The sequence below is a fragment of the Ranitomeya imitator genome, chromosome 1 (assembly GCF_032444005.1).
Source record: "Ranitomeya imitator isolate aRanImi1 chromosome 1, aRanImi1.pri, whole genome shotgun sequence".
NCBI lineage: Eukaryota > Metazoa > Chordata > Amphibia > Anura > Dendrobatidae > Ranitomeya > Ranitomeya imitator.
This window is the reverse complement of record NC_091282.1, coordinates 280426034-280446933: the sequence shown is the minus strand read 5'-3', so window position 1 is coordinate 280446933 and position 20900 is coordinate 280426034. Positions and strand designations below refer to the sequence as shown.

The 20900-nt window shown below is 46.8% G+C and overlaps 1 protein-coding gene across 4 annotated transcripts in view; it reads right to left on the bottom strand.

Moving 5' to 3' along the window:
* The window catches only part of LOC138669019 (E1A-binding protein p400-like), a 343483-nt gene that overhangs the window by 300550 nt on the left and 22033 nt on the right, over positions 1-20900 (bottom strand). For all 4 annotated transcript variants that reach the window (XM_069756066.1, XM_069756069.1, XM_069756068.1 and 1 more), the window contains exons 4-6: positions 10991-11101; positions 4072-4394; positions 3608-3871 (exon numbers count right to left, since the gene is read on the bottom strand). In XM_069756066.1, the coding sequence (XP_069612167.1) occupies positions 3608-3871; positions 4072-4394; positions 10991-11101 (698 nt within the window). The remainder of the gene's footprint in view (positions 1-3607; positions 3872-4071; positions 4395-10990; positions 11102-20900) is intronic.

Below are 20900 nucleotides of genomic sequence, written 5' to 3'. Positions count from 1 at the left end.
GGCTACAGAAATGCTGCCTTTCAGTCTGGTGGACACAGAGGATTTTCGAGACCTTATGTCCGTCGCAGTGCCCCAGTACCAGATGCCCAGTCGTCACTTCTCAAATAAAGCTGTGCCTGCGCTACACCAGCATGTCGCACACAACATCACCGCTTCCTTGAGAAACTGTGTGTGTGACAGGGTGCATTTCACCACAGACACTTGGACGAGTAGACATGGACAGGGGCATTACATGTCGGTGACTGGGCACTGGGTAACTACGGCGACATCAGGAGAAGAGGCTGCTGTCCAAGTCCTACCGTCCCCACGAGTTGCTCGTCGATCCTCTGAATCTAGAAGTTCCTCCACTGCTTCTGCCTCCTCAACCTCCTCTCGGTCCTCCACCTGCACCCAAAGCCTGTCTGGTAATGCCACCCGCTTTGTAACTGCGCAGAAGGAATCCTGCACACCTCCTCACTATGCGGTCACCAGGGCTCAACGGCATCATGCAGTATTTACATAGAAATGTCTGGGAAATGTGAGTCACACAGCTGAGGAATTGTGGTCAGCTCTGGAGACCGAGTTCCATCCATGGTTGTCTCCACTCAACTTGCAGCCAGGGAAGGCTGTGTGCGACAATGCTGCAAACCTGGGTGCGGCCCTTCGCCGGGGCAATGTCACACACGTGCCTTGTATGGCTCACGTTTTGAACCTGGTTGTCCAGCAATTTTTATCCCACTATCCCGGACTAGATGGGCTTCTGCAGAGGGCAAGGTCGCTGTGTGCTCACTTCCGCCGTTCGCATCCCGCAGCTCGACGACTTGCATCTCTACCGAAGTCTTTGGGCCTGCCAGTTCACTGACTGAAATGCGATCTGCCCACACGGTGGAATTCAACTCTGCACATGTTGCAGCGACTGTGGCAGCACCGACGAGCCCTGGTGCAATACGTAATGACGTATAGCCTGGGCCAACGAGATCAAGACGTGGGGCAAATCACGCTGCAGGAGTGGTCTCAGATCAGGGACCTATGCACCCTTCTGCACAGTTTTGAAATAGCAACGAAGATGTTTAGTGCTGACGATGCCATTATCAGCATGACCATTCCGTTGATTTACATGCTGGAGCACACCTTAAACAGTGTTCGGAGTCAGGTGGTGGAACAAGAGGAGGAGTCGTATGCGGAACAGGAGGAGTCGTATGCGGAAGGGATAATATCTCCAAGGTCAAGAAGGTTGGCAGCACCAAGGCGGCTGGCATTGGAGGCTGGGGGAGAGGGATTACCGAGGGCGCATGGTAGCAGCCAAACTGTTGAGGAAGGTGCAGGAGGCAAAGAAGAAGTGGAGGATGAACTGGTACTGGGCATGGAAGACTCATCAGATGAGGGAGACCTTGATCAAATTTCTGTTGTGCGAGGTTGGGGGGAGAGGGCAGACGAAGGAAGAATGATTCTCACCTCGCCACCACCAAAACAACAAGGACTTGGTCCTCCTGGATGCGCAAGACACATGAGTGCCTTCTTGCTGCACTACCTGCAACATGACCCTCGGATTGTCAGAATCCGAAGTAATGCCGACTACAGGGTTGCCACACTCTTAGTTCCCCGGTACAAAAGCAAATTTGGCGAAATAATTCCTGCCATAGAAAGGGATTCACGCATGCAGGAGTATCAGCAGAGACTGTTACAGAATCTAACATCTGCTTTTCCACAAAACACCAGTGGTGCACGTAGTCAATCTCAGAGTTCTAACTTGCCAACCGTGGGACTATCGAGTCATCACTCAAACCGTAACAGTAACATCGTATCTGGTGGTAACAGCAATTTTTTCCAATCGTTTCAAGATTTTTTTTCAGACCATCCTTTGCAAGGCCACAGGAGACAAAAAGTCTGACGCACAGCCAACGCCTAGAGAGGATGGTACAAGAGTATCTCCAAGTTAACATCGATGCCATGACTGTGGAACTGGACCCTTGCTCATTTTGGGCTTCCAATCTTGAAAAATGGCCTGAGCTCGCCACTCACGCCTTGGAGATCTTGTCGTGCCCCGCAGCCAGCGTTCTCAGTAAACGTGTGTTCAGCGCTGCTGGTGGTGTGCTGACAGATAAGCGCACGCAGCTGTCCAGTGACAATGTAGACAGACTAACGTTCATCAAGATGAATAAATCCTGGATCTGCAAGGACTTTTCTACCCCTGTGTCATCTTGAGGAGACTAAAAGCTTGATGATTTTTGAAAATGACCTCACCGTAAGGTTTTAAAAAACTCTGGCATCTGGCCCAGGAAATCCTTTTGGGCCTAGTAGAATTTAGTGCTACTCAGCAGCGTACCCCACCCATGAAGCAAGCTACACCGCCTGTTTACCTAACAACTATTTTTTAACGGCATCTGGCCCAGGAAATCCTTTTGGGCCTAGTAGCAATTTCTGCTACTCAGCAGAGTACCCCACCCATGAAGCAAGCTACACCACCTTCTTCCTTTCTCAATCTAACCCCTCGGCTCTGGGGTGTCCACTCTCCCTCCAGCTCTCTCCTTCTCACAGGTGGACTACCGCGTGTTTTCACACTGTGGCGAATCTTTTGGGCCCAGGCATAAGAAGTCGTCGAGGTAATGGATAATATGTGCTGCCTTACAAACGTCCATGACGACACATTCGAGGAAGCAACTAAACGCCTCAAATAGTCAGCAGGATATGGAGCACCCCATGGGCAAACAGCGATCTATGTAGTATGCTCCTTCACAGAAGCAGCCCAATGGGAGGACACTATTCGGAGGCACAGGTAGTAACCGGAACGCCCCCTCAATGTCTGTTTTGGCCATTAGGGTGCCCCTTACCAACTTCTTGACCTGCCCGATTGCCTCGTCAAAGGAGGTACAGTACATAGTGCTGTACTTGGTTCCGTGTCGATGTTGTCGTTTACTGACCTGCCCCTTGGATATGACAAATGGTGGATTTGTCTGAATGTATTGGGTTCATTTTTTGGCACAACTCCCAACGGGGGTACCACTACGTCTTCTAAGGAAAGTGTTCTGAATGGACCCGCCGCCATTCTACCTAAAGATTTTTTTTTTTTTTGTCAAGACGTCTGGGTGTTGGTAGAGTAAGTTTAGATTTTTACTCCAGCCTTTCTTGATTTTAGAAGGGCATGACATGCCTATATCTGTGTCTCCTCCTCCTTTTACTCCTCCACCTCTTTTCTTTTCGCATGACTATATGTAGTTGTGACTTTTCCATGTGTTTGTTGTGTCTTCTGAGCAGTTTGTCAGCTTTTGGACACCTTTTAAGGTGTTTTCTATGTGTTTTCTATGTGTTTGTGTTTGCTTGCCATTGGTTTCAATGGGGTTTGACGGTGTTCGTCGAACGTTTGACGAACATTCGTCAAACACGTCCTTGTTCGACGAACCGAACCTGAGCACTAGGGAGGTGGCTCAACACTAGTTATGTTTTACATTAGTACATTTTCTGCATTCAATATTATTTTTGTTTACATTCCCAGACAGCCATTTTTTTATTAATATCTATGCATCTATGCAGGATGGTGATTGCATACCACATTTATCATCATGAGAATTGTATTTCAGACATATTCAACACTGAACATATATGTAGGTACAAAACTCACTGTATTTACCTGTTCTAGGTGTTTGGGCACTTCTTGCTGATTGTCCTCTGTAACTGGCGCTAATGACGCTAATGAGTCTTGAACTCCGGAATGTAAAGGTGACTTTGATGAGGAAGGAGAAAGTACTTTGCTGGCCCCTGGAGACAACAGTCTTTGTGGAGAGCCATGTACAGGAGGGAGAACAGAATCTGGAATGCAGGATGGCGTAGTAGGTGAAGGGGGAGTGGGAACTGCAAGTTTTCCATCATCAGAGCCTAGTTTTGATGAAGAAACCTGTTGCAAGAGCAGAAAGCAAAAGTTAATTCATAAAATTATACATGAGGAATAGAACAAATCCTAATATACATAAATAGAAGAAGTACAGATATTGTATATACTATAGAACTGACACCATCAAAAGTAACCTGTATTAACACACAGTAGAAAAGCAAGTTCATAAAAGCTTTCTTCAACATGCATTTACTGGTACATACCAACTGAGAGGGGGTTTTCAGGGATGATGACTGACCCAGCAGCTTTTCTTGGGGTGGCTGGGAAATTTGGCTTGGAGTAGATTGCAGGATGGGATTGCCAAAAACTTGAGACATCCCATTCACAGAATCGAAGTGTGGCTGCTGTGCTAGATGAACTGTGGTGGGAGCAGTAGAGCCAGGCGTTCTAGGACTTGCAGTTCTGCTAGGCGATTGCAAGCTGGCATTGTTTGGCACCGGAGAAACCTTGGTTGGTTGATTTTGTCTGTTACTTAGTGAAGCAGACTGGTGCGATGGAAGCGTCTCGAATGTAGAACAGAAGGAGCCTATATTATGAGAAGAAAAAAAATATGGGTTTGGATTATTGCGAGTTGCTTTCAACTTTACCCAACAGTTAAAGGCTCTGCTCACAAATTCTTTTGGGAGTTACGTTTTGGGATTTGTTAATTGATGCAAAATCAGAACAGGGATGCCCAATAGGTCGAGCATTAAAAAAGAAAAAAAAAATGACAACTCCAAAACAACTCCATAATAATCAATAGGGCCTCATTAGGTTCGGTTTTCATCAGTTAGCAAAAGGACACATTTTGGACATAAAATCTTAAATGAAAATATGAACTTCGCATAAGACAACACATAATCCATTATCTACCAATGTCCTTTTTTGGGACGCCTAATCTTTAGCTTCTAACAACTAAGATTTTATAATTTTTATAATTAGGTCCAATTTTTTGTGTTGTGTTTGTAAAATGAATGTTTTCAAAATAGGAAATCATGTCATTGTCATTTTTAATTGAATATTGGGACGCCCTTTTCTGAAAAATCCGTACTTGTAAAAATTTTAATTTGGCAAGTAATGGGTTAAACACCACAGGGCAGAAAGCAAATATATGGCAGCGGATATTGCCTTGTGTACTCTAAGGCTAGTTTCACACTAGCGTTTTGAGGAGCTGCGGACTTCCTCTGTGAAGCCCCGCCCTCGGCCGCACCACCACCGCTAGCTCCGCCTACTTCTGCATGTGGCCTGCGTACCTATCTTTAACATTAGAAACCATAAAAATTGGAACAGCACAATGCTCACCGGTGGGTGCCTGGCCTCCTGGGCAAGATGGTCCACTCATCTGCCCATATGTATACAAAAAGACCGAATGAAGGCAGCACTCCAACTCCTCTTGAAGGTGAAAAAATGTGACTTTATTGAACCCACATCTCTGTGCGACGTTTCGGCTCACACTGAGCCTTTTTCAAGCTTGAAAAAAGCTCAGTGTGAGCCGAAACGTCGCACAGAGATGTGGGTTCAATAAAGTCACATTTTTTCACCTTCAAGAGGAGTTGGAGTGCTGCCTTCATTCGGTCTTTTTGTATCTTTAACATTAGGTACGCAAGTCGTGCGGCTGTATGCGGATGCTTCCACATGTGTCGTTTTGACGATGAGGCGACCAGCGTAGGGCGCAGCTGGTAGAATTTTTCTTTTCTCCGCATCGTCAAAACGACGCATGCGGAAGCATCCGCATACAACTGCACGACCTGCGTACCTAATTTTAAAGATAGGTACGCAGGCCGAATGCAGGCTGCATGCAGAAGAAGGCGGAGCTAGCGGCCGAGGGCGGGGCTTCATGGAGGAAGTCCGCAACCCTCCACAGCTCCTCAAAACGCTAGCCGTGTGAAACTAGCCTAACAAATAAAGGAAATGTGTCAGTAGGATCAACCTTCCTAAATCGTCTATATGGGCATGTAGGTCATAGGAAGTTGAATAAAATAGGGATTTTTGTGTACTCACCGTAAAATCCTTTTCTCCGAGCCACTCATTGGGGCACACAGGACCATGGGTGTTATGCTGCTGCCACTAGGAGGACACTAAGTTAACACAAAGAATAACTCCTCCCCTGCAGTATACACCCTCCTGCTGGCTCTAAGTGAACCAGTTCGGTAACAAAGCAGTAGGAGTTTAACATTTAACAACAATGAACTATGTCAAAGCCAAGTCAACACAGTAAAAAAAAAAAAACTAAAGCCAATAGGCTAACAGGGTGGGTGCTGTGTCCCCCAATGATTGGCTCGGAGAAAAGGATTTTACGGTGAGTATACAAAAATCCCTATTTCTCCTACGCCTCATTGGGGGACACAGGACCATGGGACGTCCTAAAGCAGTCCCTGGGTGGGAAACAATCCACTGCAATTGCTCCGTGTACACACAAGTTACAGATGCAGCACTGCCACCTGCAAAATTCGTCTGCCGACGGACGCATCTGCCGAGGCCTGAGAATGGACATGGTAATGTTTCATAAACGTATGCAGGCTGGACCAAGTCGCAGCTCTGCAGACGCCTGATGCCGGATGGCCCAAGACGCACCCACTGACCGAGTAGAATGAGCCTTAATCCTTGCTGGGCCGGAGTGACCTCTGACTCGGTAGGACTCCTAGATAGTTGAACGAATCCACTTGGCTATCGTAGCTTTGGAAGCGGCTAGACCTTTCCTTAGCCCTTCCGGGAGCACAAACAGGGCATCTGACCTGCGGAAAGACGCTATCCTTGAGACGTATCTCCTAAGAGCTCTCACCAAGTCCAGTGTGTGAAGAGCCTTCTCGGTGTGATGTACTGGTGCCAGGCAAAGTGAAGACAAGACAATTTCCTCATTGAGGTGGAAAGAGGAGACAACTTTCGGTAGAAAAGACGAAGATGTTCTCAAAACCACCTTATGCTGATGAAAAATGAGGAAAGGAACTTGACAAGACATAGCCGCCAGTTCTGAGACTCGTCGGATGGACGTGACCGCAACCAGGAAGGCAAATTTCCATGACAAATGACAGGGGAACGTCCTGCAGAGATTCAAAAGGGGCCTCCTGCAAGACTCCGAGGACAAAATTAAAGGTCCCATGGTTCCAACCGCATCTTATAGGGCAGCACCACATGAGAGACTCACTGAATGAACGTCTTCACCTGTAATCTGTCGGCAATTCTACATTGGAACAGGACTGACAAGGCTGAAATCTGCCCTTTGAGAGAACCAAGGGTGAGACCTAAATCCAAACCCAACTGAAGGAATTCGAGGATGGAAGGAATGGAAAATTCAAGAGGAGAGCATCCTCGGTCCTTGCACCATGAGAAGGTCTTCCAAATGCGATGATATATACGCATAGACGTAGGCTTTCTGGCACGGATCATGGTAGAAATGACTTTCTGAGAGAAGCCTGCCTGTGTTAGCACCCAGGACTCAACGGCCATGCCGTCAAACACAGAGCCTCGGAGTTCTGGTGGTAAATGGGGCAGACAACAGGTCTGCGCGATTCGGTAATCGCCAGAGGACATCGACGACTAGTTGAACTAGTTCGGCGTTCCAAGCCCTGCGCAGCCAATCTGGCGCAATCAGGATTACTGGTATCCCCTCCGCTCTGATCCTCTTGATGACTCTCGGCAGTAAAGGAAGCAGGGAAAATATGTACGGAAGCTGGAACTGATGCCACGAGTGAACAAGTGCATCTTCCCCGATGGCTGCCAGATCGTGGGACCGAGCTATGAAGTTGGTAATCTTGGAATTTAGCCGTGAGGCCATCAGATCCACGTCCAGGGTTCCCCAACGAAAGCATATCTGGTGGAAGATCTCCAGATGGAGAGACCACTCTCTGGAGTCGAGACCTTGATGGCTGAGGAAGTCTGCCTCCCAATTTTCCACTCCAGGAATGTGAACCGCTGAGCTCATTGAGCGGTTTTCCTCGGCCCAACGGAGAATGTGGCCTACCTCGGTCATGGCTGCCTTGCTGCGTGCTCCCCCCTGCCGGTTGATGTATTCCACTGCCGTGGCATTGTCGGACTGAATCCAGATGGGACAACCCGCCAGGAAGGGATGGAATTGGAGAAGAGCCGACCTGATTGCCCGTATTTCCAGGATGTTGATGGGCAGGCATGCTTCCTGAAGAGACCAGTAGCCCTGAGCAGCATGATGGTGGAACACTGCTCCCCAGCCCAGAAGACTGGCATCTGTTGTCACAACTAGCCAATGTACTGGGAGAAAAGACTTCCCTTGATTCAGGGAGGACTTCAAAGTCCACCACCTGAGAGATTGTCTGACTCGCTGGGGAAGGAGGAAACGACGATCGAGAGAGGACAGGTTCCTGTCCCACAAAGCCAGGAGAGTATGTTGTAAGGGGCGGAGGTGTAGTTGAGCGAATGGGACCGCCTCCATAACTGCTACCATCCTGCCGAGGACTCTCATACTGAAACGTAGAGAGTGAGTATGAGCTTGGGAGAGCTTCTGAGCTTTCCGCAGTAAGACGGAGATCTTTTCCGGGGGAAGAAGTACCAACCCCTGGGACGAGTCCAGTATCATCCCTAGAAAGGAAATTCGCTGAGCCGGTACTGGGGAAGATTTTTGGAAGTTTATCTTCCAATCCAGGCGAGAAAGAGTATCTATTGTGATGGTCATGGCCTCCTTGCAGGTGCGGAAAGAGGGGCCTTTGATGAGGTTATCATCTAGGTAACACCACCACACCTCAGGTATGGAAGATGGCCACGGCGGCCGCCATGACCTTGGTGAATACCCTGGCAGCGGTGGCGAGGCCGAAAAGCAGAGCAGCAAACTGAAAGTGATCTTCCTGGACTGCGAAGCGAAGAAACCTTGGTGAGAAGGTAATATAGGAATGTGGAGGTACGCATCCTGGATGTCGATGGACTTTCTCCATGGAGGCGATGACAGAACGAAGCGATTCCATCCGGAACCATCGCATCCTGACGAACTTGTTCAGCAGTTTTAGGTCCAGTATGGGCCGTACTGTACCGTCCTTCTTTGGAACAATGAACAGGTTTGAATAAAAACCTTGAAACCTTTCGCTTTGAGGAACCGGGATAATAACCCCGTCTTCTATTAGAGAGCTTATGGCCTGGAAGTACACTGATGCCCTTGCCATGGGAGGAAAAGACAGGAAAAAGCGATTTGGTGGAAGGTCGCGGACCCATTCGTCGTGAACGACCGAGAGCCACGCGTTGCTGAAGGAAAGCAGGCGGCCACCTACTTTGGGGGTGTCCTCCGGATACCGCAGGGAGTAATTGTGTGGGAGACCAGTCCGGTCTGGATCCCCTGGACCCCGACTGCCTAGGCCTGCCTCTCCAAGAAGGGGAAGGTTTGTTAGGCTAGTTTCCCATTGCGTTAATGGGAACGCGCTAACGGACAGCGTTGCACGGCGAAATTAACGCCATTTTCGGCACGTGCTAGCGATGTGCCGGTGTTCTGTGGCGTGTCGCGGACGCTGCTTGCAGCGTCCGAGGCGGGCCCGCGGTCCATTCCCCGCTCTCGCAGATCGGAGATGGTACTGAAAGCTGTGATTAGGAGAGCTGGAGCAGCGCTGCAGGATCAGCGCTGTGGGTGTCCCAAGATGGCCGCCGAGATCTGTGAGAGCACTTCTCAGGGAACGAGAAGCGCTAGAAAAGATGGGCTGCGGTAATTGCCGGTGGGCGTGGCCAAGAACTCCGGTCTGTATGAAGGGGAAAAGCCGGGGACTAAATTTGAAAAACGTCGTCGCTAACGCTATTAGGGCCATCCTAAGCCACGCTCCTTCATAGCAAAGCCGCACTGCGGACCACCCACGGACCCGGGCTTTATGCCCTGCTAGAGGTGCGGACCTTCCATACCCCGGGGACCAGGACCCCCCAGTGCCTCGGTCCCGCAGTGTACTCACGGTAGATGCAGTGGGTCGGTGCTCAATCCACTGTCGCCATATTCAGGAAGGGGATGGAGAGCTTCTGCCGCCTTGCGTCATTCGCTATATCAGTGGTGATGCAGTGGGGGGCTGCACGGACGCCATATATAATATGTCTGGCTATGCACCTGGCTCCAGGAGAGGTAGAGGGAGGGCTACTCCATGTGGTCGCCTGCTATGGAGGGGGGAGATTGGAACGCGAAGGAACTGTCACCCGTAAAGTGAGCTCAGGGCTGGCATCCAACGTTGCAGGAAAGGATACGGGAGGAACGCTCCACGTACTTGCCTGTTGATGATTCGGGGGAGATCGGAACCTAGAAAGGGTCCGTTGCCCCCATTCGCTCCGTTAAGGAAAAAAATAGAATAAAAATAAAAATGAAAATGAAAAAAACGGTGGTGTCTGATAGCAGACCCAAGTGCCTCCTACAGACACTAAGCAAGAACTGGTTCACTTACAGCCAGCAGGAGGGTGTATACTGCAGTGGAGGAGTTATTCTTTATGTGTTAACTTAGTGTCCTCCTAGTGGCAGCAGCATAACACCCATGGTTCTGTGTCCCCCAATGAGGCGTAGGAGAAATGAAATCTTTAAAGCTGCGATCAAATGTCTTATTCCAGATCTGTGAAAATCTATTGGTTGGACACAGATGTCCCAGAATCTGCCTCTAGAGCTTATTGTAAATAAAAGGGGGCATTTGCAGTGCAAGACATGTAATGGCTGACAGTCTGCTCACCTGATCACACTACAGGGCTGAGTGTAATTATAACAGTACAGCAGAGCTTAACTTTTCCTCATTACAAACACATCTGCATCTCTCCTTTCACAGTGCTGTTAACTGTGCTGTACTCGCCTTCACATACACTCGCTGCCTGTAAAACGTAATCTGAAGAAGTGTTAAAAAAGTGGTAAAAAAAATGCTCAAGTGCAGCGACTGCGTAACTCGCGGCTGTTCAACAGCTGCAACACATGCAGGGATTGCATGAATATATTGTGGCTGTCGAACAGCTGTGATACAAGCAGCAAGAGAGACTCAAGCATGCCGAAATTCTCGATTAGGACGCGCGCATGCTCGGATAACACCTTATCCGAGCAAGCTTGCTCATCGCTACCCTGCACTTCTGACTGATTCCTATTCTACAAATTGGGAGTTTAGTATTAATAACCTATCAGGGTAATTCTTATTAATAACACAATGAATAACTTGCCAATTGTGTATTCAAATGCATTACCTATTTTACCAGGAGTCGATAGAGGATGCTGAGCTACCACATGAGTCACATTTGGTAACTGGGATCCAGGCTCAGATTGGATGGATTCCAGAAGCTGTGTTGGCGAGGAGTCTGGAATTATAATTGTTAACATAAAATGAATGGAAAAGGGTGCTCTGGCGTCATATAATTAAAGCTTATCAATCAACTTCAGTAACTTTCTAACCCAGCTGTTGGATCAAGGAAATTATCAACAGTTTTCAGCAGTCTCTGAATGTATTAACTCAAAGGGATTCTCCAGGCATCATGCCCTTTTTCCCCCACAAAATTTTCTTTCTGCACGTTCGTTTTTCCTCTTCATCCAAGAGTCATAACTTTTTTCTTTTTCCATTGACAAAGCCATAGGAAGCTACGGTATGTTTTTTTTGCGGAACAAGTTGTATTTTTGAAAGACAGTCCATTTTATCATGAGATAAATAAAAAAAATATCGCAACACCATTCAGTTTACCATGTATCATAGTGGAAAATAGGAAAAAAAAAAATTCAAGTCCTGTCAAATGGTGGAAAAAAACCCATGCAAAGCAGCCACTGTTTCTAGGGTTTTGTTTTTAAGGGGTTTTACATTGTGCTAAAACAACCTGGCAACATGATTCTTCAAGTCATTACGATTTCGGCGATACCAAATAATAGTTTCATTTTTCTATTTCATTGGTGACCTATGGGGAAGATTCGTCAAAGCCTTTACACCGGAAAAGCGTCGTCAGCTTTGGAAAGTCACAAAATTTGTTTTCATGCCTATTTAAATCAACCCACTCAAGTGGGTGGAGCTGAGGTATGACAAAGCGTGGCTATATCCACCTATCAACTTTATTTTTTTGTCAATATAGCTGTATAAGTATTTTTTTTTTTTTTTTTTTTTTTAATTTATACCATTTTGGGGTACACATGATGCTTGGATCACTTATTACGGCAGAAAAATGTCAATCCTGGTGTTTCCATTTTTTTTCCCCTTACATCATCTGAGAAAGGGACAACCCCCCCCCAACAAAAGTGAATGTAAAAAGGTTTTAAAGTTTGCTTGTTCTATATACTGCAATACCAGAACCTGTGCTTTTAAAAAGAAATGGGAACGAGCACAGACATTACAAAATGTTTGGCACACCTAGTAAACAATTAAAGCAGATCTGTAACCAAATTATATAATACATACTTTACATATCACTAAGCAGATCTCAGACACTGGGAAGACAGTGTATTTACTTTTTAAATCCATATCATAATGTTTGTATAATGTGGATATTAAGATGAGCGTAGAATGACACTAGCACCAAATGCCATCTCCCAGCTCAGCAATGGGGAAAGTCTGTCTTCACCAAAGACCAATTTTACCCAAGAATTGAGAATGAAACATCAGTCCAGGAAAAAAACAAACAGATTTCTCTGGTAATATCCATTACAAAGTTCCGTATTTCCATGTATATTATGGTTTTCTGAAATTACAATTAAAACGATGGTTACAGTTTAAAAGGGATCGTATGAGCAGGATTGTACCCAGTAACCTATAGACAGTGTCAGGTCGGTGCCGTTATACTGATTACAATGATACCTTGGTTGATGAAATCCGTCTTGTGGTGGTTGTTTAATCTTTATTTTCAGTTTTGAGTTAATGATATGCTCGTGCTGCGGGGCGGCCTGTGGGGTCTTCATGTGGTGCTCTGCTTACATATTCATAATGCAGACTGCTGACAGGTCACTGATCCCTCACTGACCTGCCCCTAGTATACATAATGACTATGTACACACTGCAAAAGAAAAAAAAAGAAAAAAAAAAAACTCTTCTGCAGGCAGGGGTCAGTTGTGGCACCTGCACTGTAGCAAAATTGTGTAGTTAATAGATGTGCTTGAAGTTTTCCTGAGGGGTATAAAAAAAAAAAAAAATCAATCTTCTTTAGCAAGATGGTGCCATCGCACATGCGCAATAGCAGCTATTGGTGATCGTTGATAACTGCGACTGCACAGGCGGCGCCATCTTGGAGGAGGAGGTTTTTTTTTCTTCTCTAGTCAGATGGCATCGCCGGCGCATGCGCAATAGCAGCTATCAGATCACGTCTATATATACACACACCGATAGCTGCTACTGCACAGGAGCCATTTTATTTATTTTTTTAATACTCCCCAGGAGAACCTCAAGCACATTTATTAACTACACAGTAAACCGGTTTTTACTTACCGGTAATAGGATTTTACAGAGTCCACGACAGCACCCACTATGAGAGAGGGGATCCGCCCACCATCCTGACAGGAACCTACAGGTTAAAAAGGGGCGGTCCCCCTCGCTTCTCCAGTTTGTGTTCCAGAGTACAAGGGATACCGCCAGTCAATTAGTACATTATAATTTAAACCATACTAAATACCGTCACCTCTATAGAGTGAACTCCAAAGCACACCTTCCAATAGAGTGCAAGAATAAGTGATTAAATACAGGGGGGAATGTACGGGTGCTGTCGTGGATTCTGTAAAATCCTATTACCGGAATCGGTTTTCCTATCGCTACGACAGCACCCACTACGTGTGACTTTCAAAGACTATTTATGTGGGTGAGACCACAGCACTAAGTACTGAACGTCCAAATTTTAGGCTTGAATTAGCAGATAGATCAAGGCGATAGTGTCTATAAAAGGTGGAAGGTGATGACCATGTTGCAGCCTTATATATCACATCAATGGGCACATCCACCTTCTCCACCCAGGATGAAGCCATAGCCCGAGTGGAATGTGCTTTAATGCCTTCTGGTGCAGTCTGTCCTTCGGTAGAATAGGAAAGGCATATCGCATCTCTGATCCATCTAGCGATAATATTTTTTGTGACACTTGAACCCTTCTTCCGATTCTGGAAAGAGACAAACAAAGCCCTACTCTGCCTCCAGCTTTGTGTTCTATCTAAATACTCTAATACTGTCCTTTTAACATCTAGAGTATGATATCTTGTATCCTCTTCTGAGACTGGATCATCATAAAAAGATGGTAGATATATCTCCTGACTCCTATGAAACCTAGACGCTACCTTTGGCAAGTATGCAGGATCTGGTTTCAAAACGATTTTGTCCTGAAGGACCATTAGGTAGGGAGGATCAACTGATAACGCTTGGATATCACTAACCCTCCTAGCAGATGTTAATGCTAAGAGAAGCACTGTCTTTAAAGTTAGAATTTTAATTGAAGTAGATTCTAATGGCTCAAAAGGGGGTTGTGTTAACGCATCCAACACTAAATTTAGGTCCCAAGGTGGCAATCTAGCAATATGAACTGGGTTATTACGCTCAGTTGCTTTACTAAACCTAGATATCCATCTATTCCCTGCCACATTGCTATTATATACGGCTCCTTAAGCTGAAACCTGAACCCTAAGAGTGTTAACTGCTAAACCCAAGTCACGGCCTTTCTACAGGAACTCCAGAATGGTTGGAATTGGAACATGGTCCGTCAGGGTTTGCTGATGGAATGTAAGGAACTTTTTCCAGACCCTAGAATAAATTCTTGTAGTGACCTCTTTCCGGCTTTTTAGCAAGGGAGATATTAAAGGCTTCTGAAAAACCTCTTTGTCTAAGTAACTCCCTCTCAAGTTCCACGCCGTCAAATGAAGACTCTCCGTATTGGGATGATGAAATGGACCTTGAGAAAGGAGCCCCGGAACTACTGGTAATACCCAAGGATCGGTCACTGACATGAGCGGTCAGGTGACCGGTCACCTGATCGCGACGTCATCGAAGGTCCGTCACTCACAGCATTCTTAAGGACGGAGGAGGACGTTTGCAGCGGTGACAGCCAGGGTTCTTCGGAGGGGTGAGTATAGCCATATTTTTTATTTTTATTCTTTATTTTTTTCATTAATATGGATCCCAGGGCCTGAAGTTGATTTTCCTCTCCTTCAGACCCTGGGAACCATCGAGGATACATTCCGATATTTGTGTCCCATTGACTTGTATTGGTATCGGAACTCGGTATTGTCGAGATCCGATATTTTGCCGGTATCGGCCGATACTTGCAAATATCGGAAGGTATCGCTCAACACTACTCATCATCAAAGGGGTATCTTCTTTTTGCAGCTGATGGTAAAAACCCTTTGTCCTGTTTATCCCATTCTCTTCTAACCAGATCCTTGACCGTATCAACTACTGGGAAAGTTCTGCGATTTTTCTGACAATCCAGCAAACATGATCTCCTGGGTGGATCTAGGTTCTGCATTGTCTGCGACACCCATGGTTGACCAAACCGCTTTAACTAAGGTTTCCATATTTTCCATAGCAAAGCACGGTCCGAGGAGGAGGGCGAAAAAGCGTCTGAACATTCACCCTCCTGTAGAGAGGGGCTAGAATCAGACTACATATCCACACTGATTTTCCATTGCCGTCTAGTTTTAAGAGAACTTCTGATTTCTTCCCTAATAACCTCCCTTAAACTTGATGTACGGAGGGAAGCTTCCTCTTCTAACGTATGGCAAATAATAGCCTGACACAACTTTTTAATATAGATGTCTGGCAATGGTTCTGTGCATAAGGCACACTGTTTGTGTTTTGTTTTCGAGGCCTTCTTAACCTATATCAAAGCATAGGAAAAAGGAATTGTCAGCTACCAGGTGTAGACTCGTACACTCACCCAAGGCTGATGAAAGAGTACCGCTTCCGGAGGAGGTGAAGTGCCACATGGTGCTGGGGTGCTTGAACTCTGCTTCCTGTGTCTCACATCGCTGCTGCGCGAGCGGCTCTTTTCCTGCTGCTCAGGCACCTGCAGGTGCTCGGCGTCCCCTACAGAGGACATCTCCGCGCACACTTCCCCTTGCTGCGGCTCCTTTTTTAAATGATTGCTGCAGTTCTCCTCCCTGTCTCCCCGGGAAGTAGTAAAACTACTTCCGGGTCACAAGAGCTCCAGCCCGCATCTGCGCAGAAGCGCCGCGCCTATACGACCCAGGGCGGCATTTCCCCGATACCTGGGATCGCATCGTTCCGACCAGACGACCGTTCCCGTGGACACCGTGCAGAGGCTTGGTGGACCTGGGTAAGCGAAATCCTGCAGGCTCCCGCCGTCCGGACAGGAACCAAAACTGGAGAAGCGAGGGGGACTGCCCATTTTTAACCTGTAGGTTCCTGTCCAGATGGTGGGCGGATTCCCTCTCTCGTAGTGGGTGCTGTCGTGGCGATAGGAAAATATGTGATTATGCTGCAGCGCATGTGCCACAGCTGGCACCTGCCTGCAGAAGGGTTCTTTTTTTGCAGTATGTACATAGATTTATTATGTAAACTAGGGGGCATGTCACTGAGGGATCAGTGACCTGTCAGAAGGCATACACATGAAGCCCCCCCACAGGCCACCCCAAAGCACGAGCATATCATTAACTCAAAACAACAAACAAGACGGATTTCAACAACCAAGGTAGTAATAATATAATTTCATTTATATAGCGCCGACATATTCCGCAGCACTTTACATTATAGAGAAGACTTGTACAGACAATAGACATTACAGCATAACAATAAACACAGATCAAAACAGATACAAGAGGAATGAGGACCCTGCTCGCAAGCTTACAATCTATGAGGATAAGGGGCGACAAGAGGTGGATGGTAACAATTGCTTTCGTTGTTCAGACCAGACATAGTGTAAAGGTACCGTCACACTTAGCGACGCTGCAGCGATACCGACAACGATCCGGATCGCTGCAGCGTCGCTGTTTGGTCGCTGGAGAGCTGTCACACAGACAGCTCTCCAGCGACCAACGATGCCGGTAACCAGGGTAAACATCGGGTTACTAAGCGCAGGGCCGTGCTTAGTGACCCGATGTTTACCCTGGTTACCATCGTTAAAGTAAAAAAAACAACCACTACATACTTACCTACCGCTGTCTGTCCCCGGCGCTCAGCTTCTCTGCACTCCTCCTGTACTGGCTGTGAGCGCCGGTCAGCCGGAAAGCAGAGCGGTGACGTCACCGCTCTGCTTTCCGGCCGCTGTGCTCACAGTCAGTGCAGGAGGAGTGCAGAGAAGCTGAGCGCCGGGGACAGACAGCGGTAGGTAAGTATGTAGTGGTTGTTTTTTTTACTTTAACGATGGTAACCAGGGTAAACATCGGGTTACTAAGCGCGGCCCTGCGCTTAGTAACCCGATGTTTACCCTGGTTACCAGCGAAGACCTCGCTGAATCGGCGTCACACACGCCGATTCAGCGATGTCAGCGGGAGATCCAGCGACGAAACAAAGTTCTGGACTTTCTTCCCCGACCAGCGACATCACAGCAGGGGCCTGATCGCTGCTGCCTGTCACACTGGACAATATCGCTAGCGAGGACGCTGCAACGTCACGGATCGCTAGCGATATCGTCTAGTGTGACGGTACCTTAAGAATCTGGTGTCCATGTAAAGCTGCATGAACCAGTTAAACAGCCTAAGGCCACATTCACACGTTCCTTTTTATCCTGCGGGTTCTCCCGCAGCGGATTTGATAAATCTGCAGGGCAAACCCGCTGCAGTTATCCCTGCAGATTTATCATGGTTTGTCCTGCGGGTTCCGCTGCGGGATTTACCCCTACTATTGATGCTGCATATGCAGCAATATGCAGCATCAATAGTAGTGTTAAAAATAATAAAATCATGATGATATACTCACCCTCTGACGTCCCGATCTCCTCGGCGCTGCAGGCGGCGGTCCAGTTCCAAAGATGCTGTGCGACCAGGACCTTCGGTGACGTCACGGTCATGTGACCGCGACGTCACCGAAGGTCCTGGTCGCATAGCAAACCTGAGACCGGACGGCCGCGTGCAGCGCTGAGACTTCAGAGGTGAGTATATCATGATTTTTTATTTTAATTCTTTTTTTTTTTAATACAAATATGGTTCCCGGGGCCTGGAGGAGAGTCTCCAATCCTCCACCCCGGGTATAACCCGCACATTATCCGCATTACTTCCCGCATGGTGGGCACAGCCCCATGCGGGAAGTAAGCGGATCAATGCATTTCTATGTGTGCAGAATCGCTGCGATTCTGCACAAAGAAGTGACATGGTCCTTTTTTTCCGCAGCAATTCAGCGCAGTTTTTTTCGGGTTTTTCCGCATCATGTGCACTGCGGTTTCTGTTTTCCATAGGGTAACATTGTACTGTACCCTGCATGGAAAACAGCTGCGGACCCGCAGCGGCAAAATCGCCGCGGTTCCACAGTAAAAACCGCATAGTGTGAACATGGCCTAAATATGTAACAGTACAGAGAGAGAGAAGGCTAATTAAATGCATAAAGTGTATGAGAACATGATGTGAGGAACCTGATTATGGTTTACGTTTTTTGAATGGGCAACACAGGGATAGTTGGGTTAATGCGTTGAGGCGGTAGACCAGTCTGAAGAGATGCGTTTTTAGGGCACGCTTTAAACTGTGGGGATTGGGGATTAATCGTATTAACCTAGGTAGTGCATTCCAAAGAATTGGCGAAGCATGTGAAAAGTCTTGGAGACAGGAGTGGGAGGTTCTGATTGTTGAGGATGTTAACCTCAGGTCATTAGCAGAATGGAGAGCACTGGTAGGGTGGTAGACTGAGACCAGGGAGGAGATGTAGGGTGGTGCTGAGCCATGGAGTGCTTTGTGGGTGAGGGTAATACGTTTAGACTGGATTCTGGATGGGTAAACAGTGTAATGACTGGCACAAAGTAGAGGCATCGGTATAACGATTGGTGAGGAATATGATCCTGGCTGCAGCATTCAGGACAGATTGGAGAAGGGAGAGTTTGGTAAGAGGGAGGCCGATTAGTAGAGAGTTACAATAGTCCAGACGAGAATGAATAAGCGAAACAGTAACAGTTTTTGCAGAGTAGAAAGTAAGAAAAGGTCGAATTCTAGAAATGTTTTTGAGATGCAGATAAGAGCAGCGAGCCAGTGATCGGATGTGGGGGGGTGAATGAAAGCTCGGAATCTAGTATGACCCCAAGGCAACAGGCATGTTGCTTGGTAGTAACGGTGGAACCACACGCGGAGATAGCAATGTCAGGTAAAGGTAGGTTAGTAGAGGGAGGAAACACAAGTTTTTGACAGGTTCAGTTTCAGATAGAGGGAGGACATGATGTTGAAGACAGCGGTAAGACAATTACTGATGTTTTCTAGAAAGGCAGGAATGATATCAGGAGAAGTGTATAATTGGGTGTTGTCAGCATAGAGATGGTACTGGAAATCAAATCTACTGATTGTTTGTACAATAGGGGCGGTATACACAGAGAAGAGGAGGGGGGATAGGACTGATCCTTGAGGAACCCCAACAGTAAGGGGAAGGTGAGAGGATGAGAAACCAGCAAAAGATACAGCGAAGGAGCGGTCACAGAGATAGGAGGAGAACCAGGGGAGAACGGTGTCCTTGAGGCCGATGGAGCGGAGCATAGTGAGGAAGATTAGAGACAGGTCTATAGCTAGCAGCACAGTTTTGGTCTAGGGATGGTTTTTACGTAATGGACGTATGATGGCATGCTTAACCCCTTCAAGTCGCGGCCCTTTTTCGTTTTTGCGTTTTCATTTTTCACTTCCCTCCTTCCCAGAGCCATAACTTTTTTATTTTTCCGTCAATATGGTCATGTGAGGGCTTATTTTTTGCGGGACGAGTTGTACTTTTGAACACCACCATTGGTTTTACCATGTCTTTTACTAGAAAACGGGAAAAAAATTCCAAGTGCGGTGAAATTGCAAAAAATGTGCAATCCCACACTTGTTTTTTGTTTGGCTTTTTTGCTAGGTTCATTAAATGCTAAAACTAACCTGCCATTGTGATTCTCTAGGTCATTAGGAGTTCCTAGACATCTAACATGTCTAGGTTATTTTTTATCCAAGTGGTGAAAAAAAATTCAAAACTTTGCTTAAAAAAAAAAAAAAGTGCCATTTTCCGATACCCGAAGCGTCTCCATTTTTCGTGATCTGGGGTCGGGTGAGGGCTTATTTTTTGTGTGCCGAGCTGACGTTTTTAATGATACCATTTCGGTGCAGATACTTCTTTTGATCGCCCATTATTGCATTTTAATGCAATGTCACGGTGACCAAAAAAAAACGTAATTCTGGCGTTTCTGATTTTTTTTCTCGCAACGCTGTTTAGCGATCAGGTTAATGCTTTTTTTTTTATTGATAGATCGGGCGATTCTGAACGCGGCGATACCAAATACGTGTAGGTTTTAGTTTTTTTTTTTTTTTAATTGTTTTATTTAGGATGGGGCGAAAGGGGGGTGATTTAAACTTTATTTTTTATATTTTTTTCATATTTTTAAAAACATTTTTTTTTTTTTTTTACTTGTGCCATGCTTCAATAGCCTCTATGGGATGCTAGAAGCTGGCATAGCCTGATCGGCTCTGCTACATAGCAGCGATCATCTGATCGCTGCTATGTAGCTGAAATGCAGGTGTGCTGTGAGCGCCGAGCACAGGGGAGCGCTCACAGCAGGCTGGCATCAGTAACCATAGAGGTCTCAAGGACCTCTATGGTTACCTTTCTGATGCATCGCCGACCCCCGATCATGTGACAGGGGTCGGCGATGACATCATTTCCGGCCGCCTGGCCGGAAGCGCCGGTTAAATGCCGCTGTCTACGTTTGACAGCGGCATTTAACAGGTTAATAGCGGCGGGTGAATAGCGATTTCACCCGCCGCTATTGCGCGCACATGTCAGCTGTACAAAACAGCTAACATGTCGCGACTTTGATGTGGGCTCACCGCCGGACGGCGCATGTCGTGAAGGGGTTAATTGAGGGAAAGATACCGGAAGAGGGGTTGAATATTTTTGCTAGGTGAGAGATGACAGCAGGGGAAAGGGACTGGAGGAGATGTGAAGGAATGGGGTCACTGGTGCAAGTGGTGGGCGAGAAGATGCAAGCAACCTGATTACTTCTTCGTCTGTAACTGGTTCAAAGTCAGAGTGAGCTA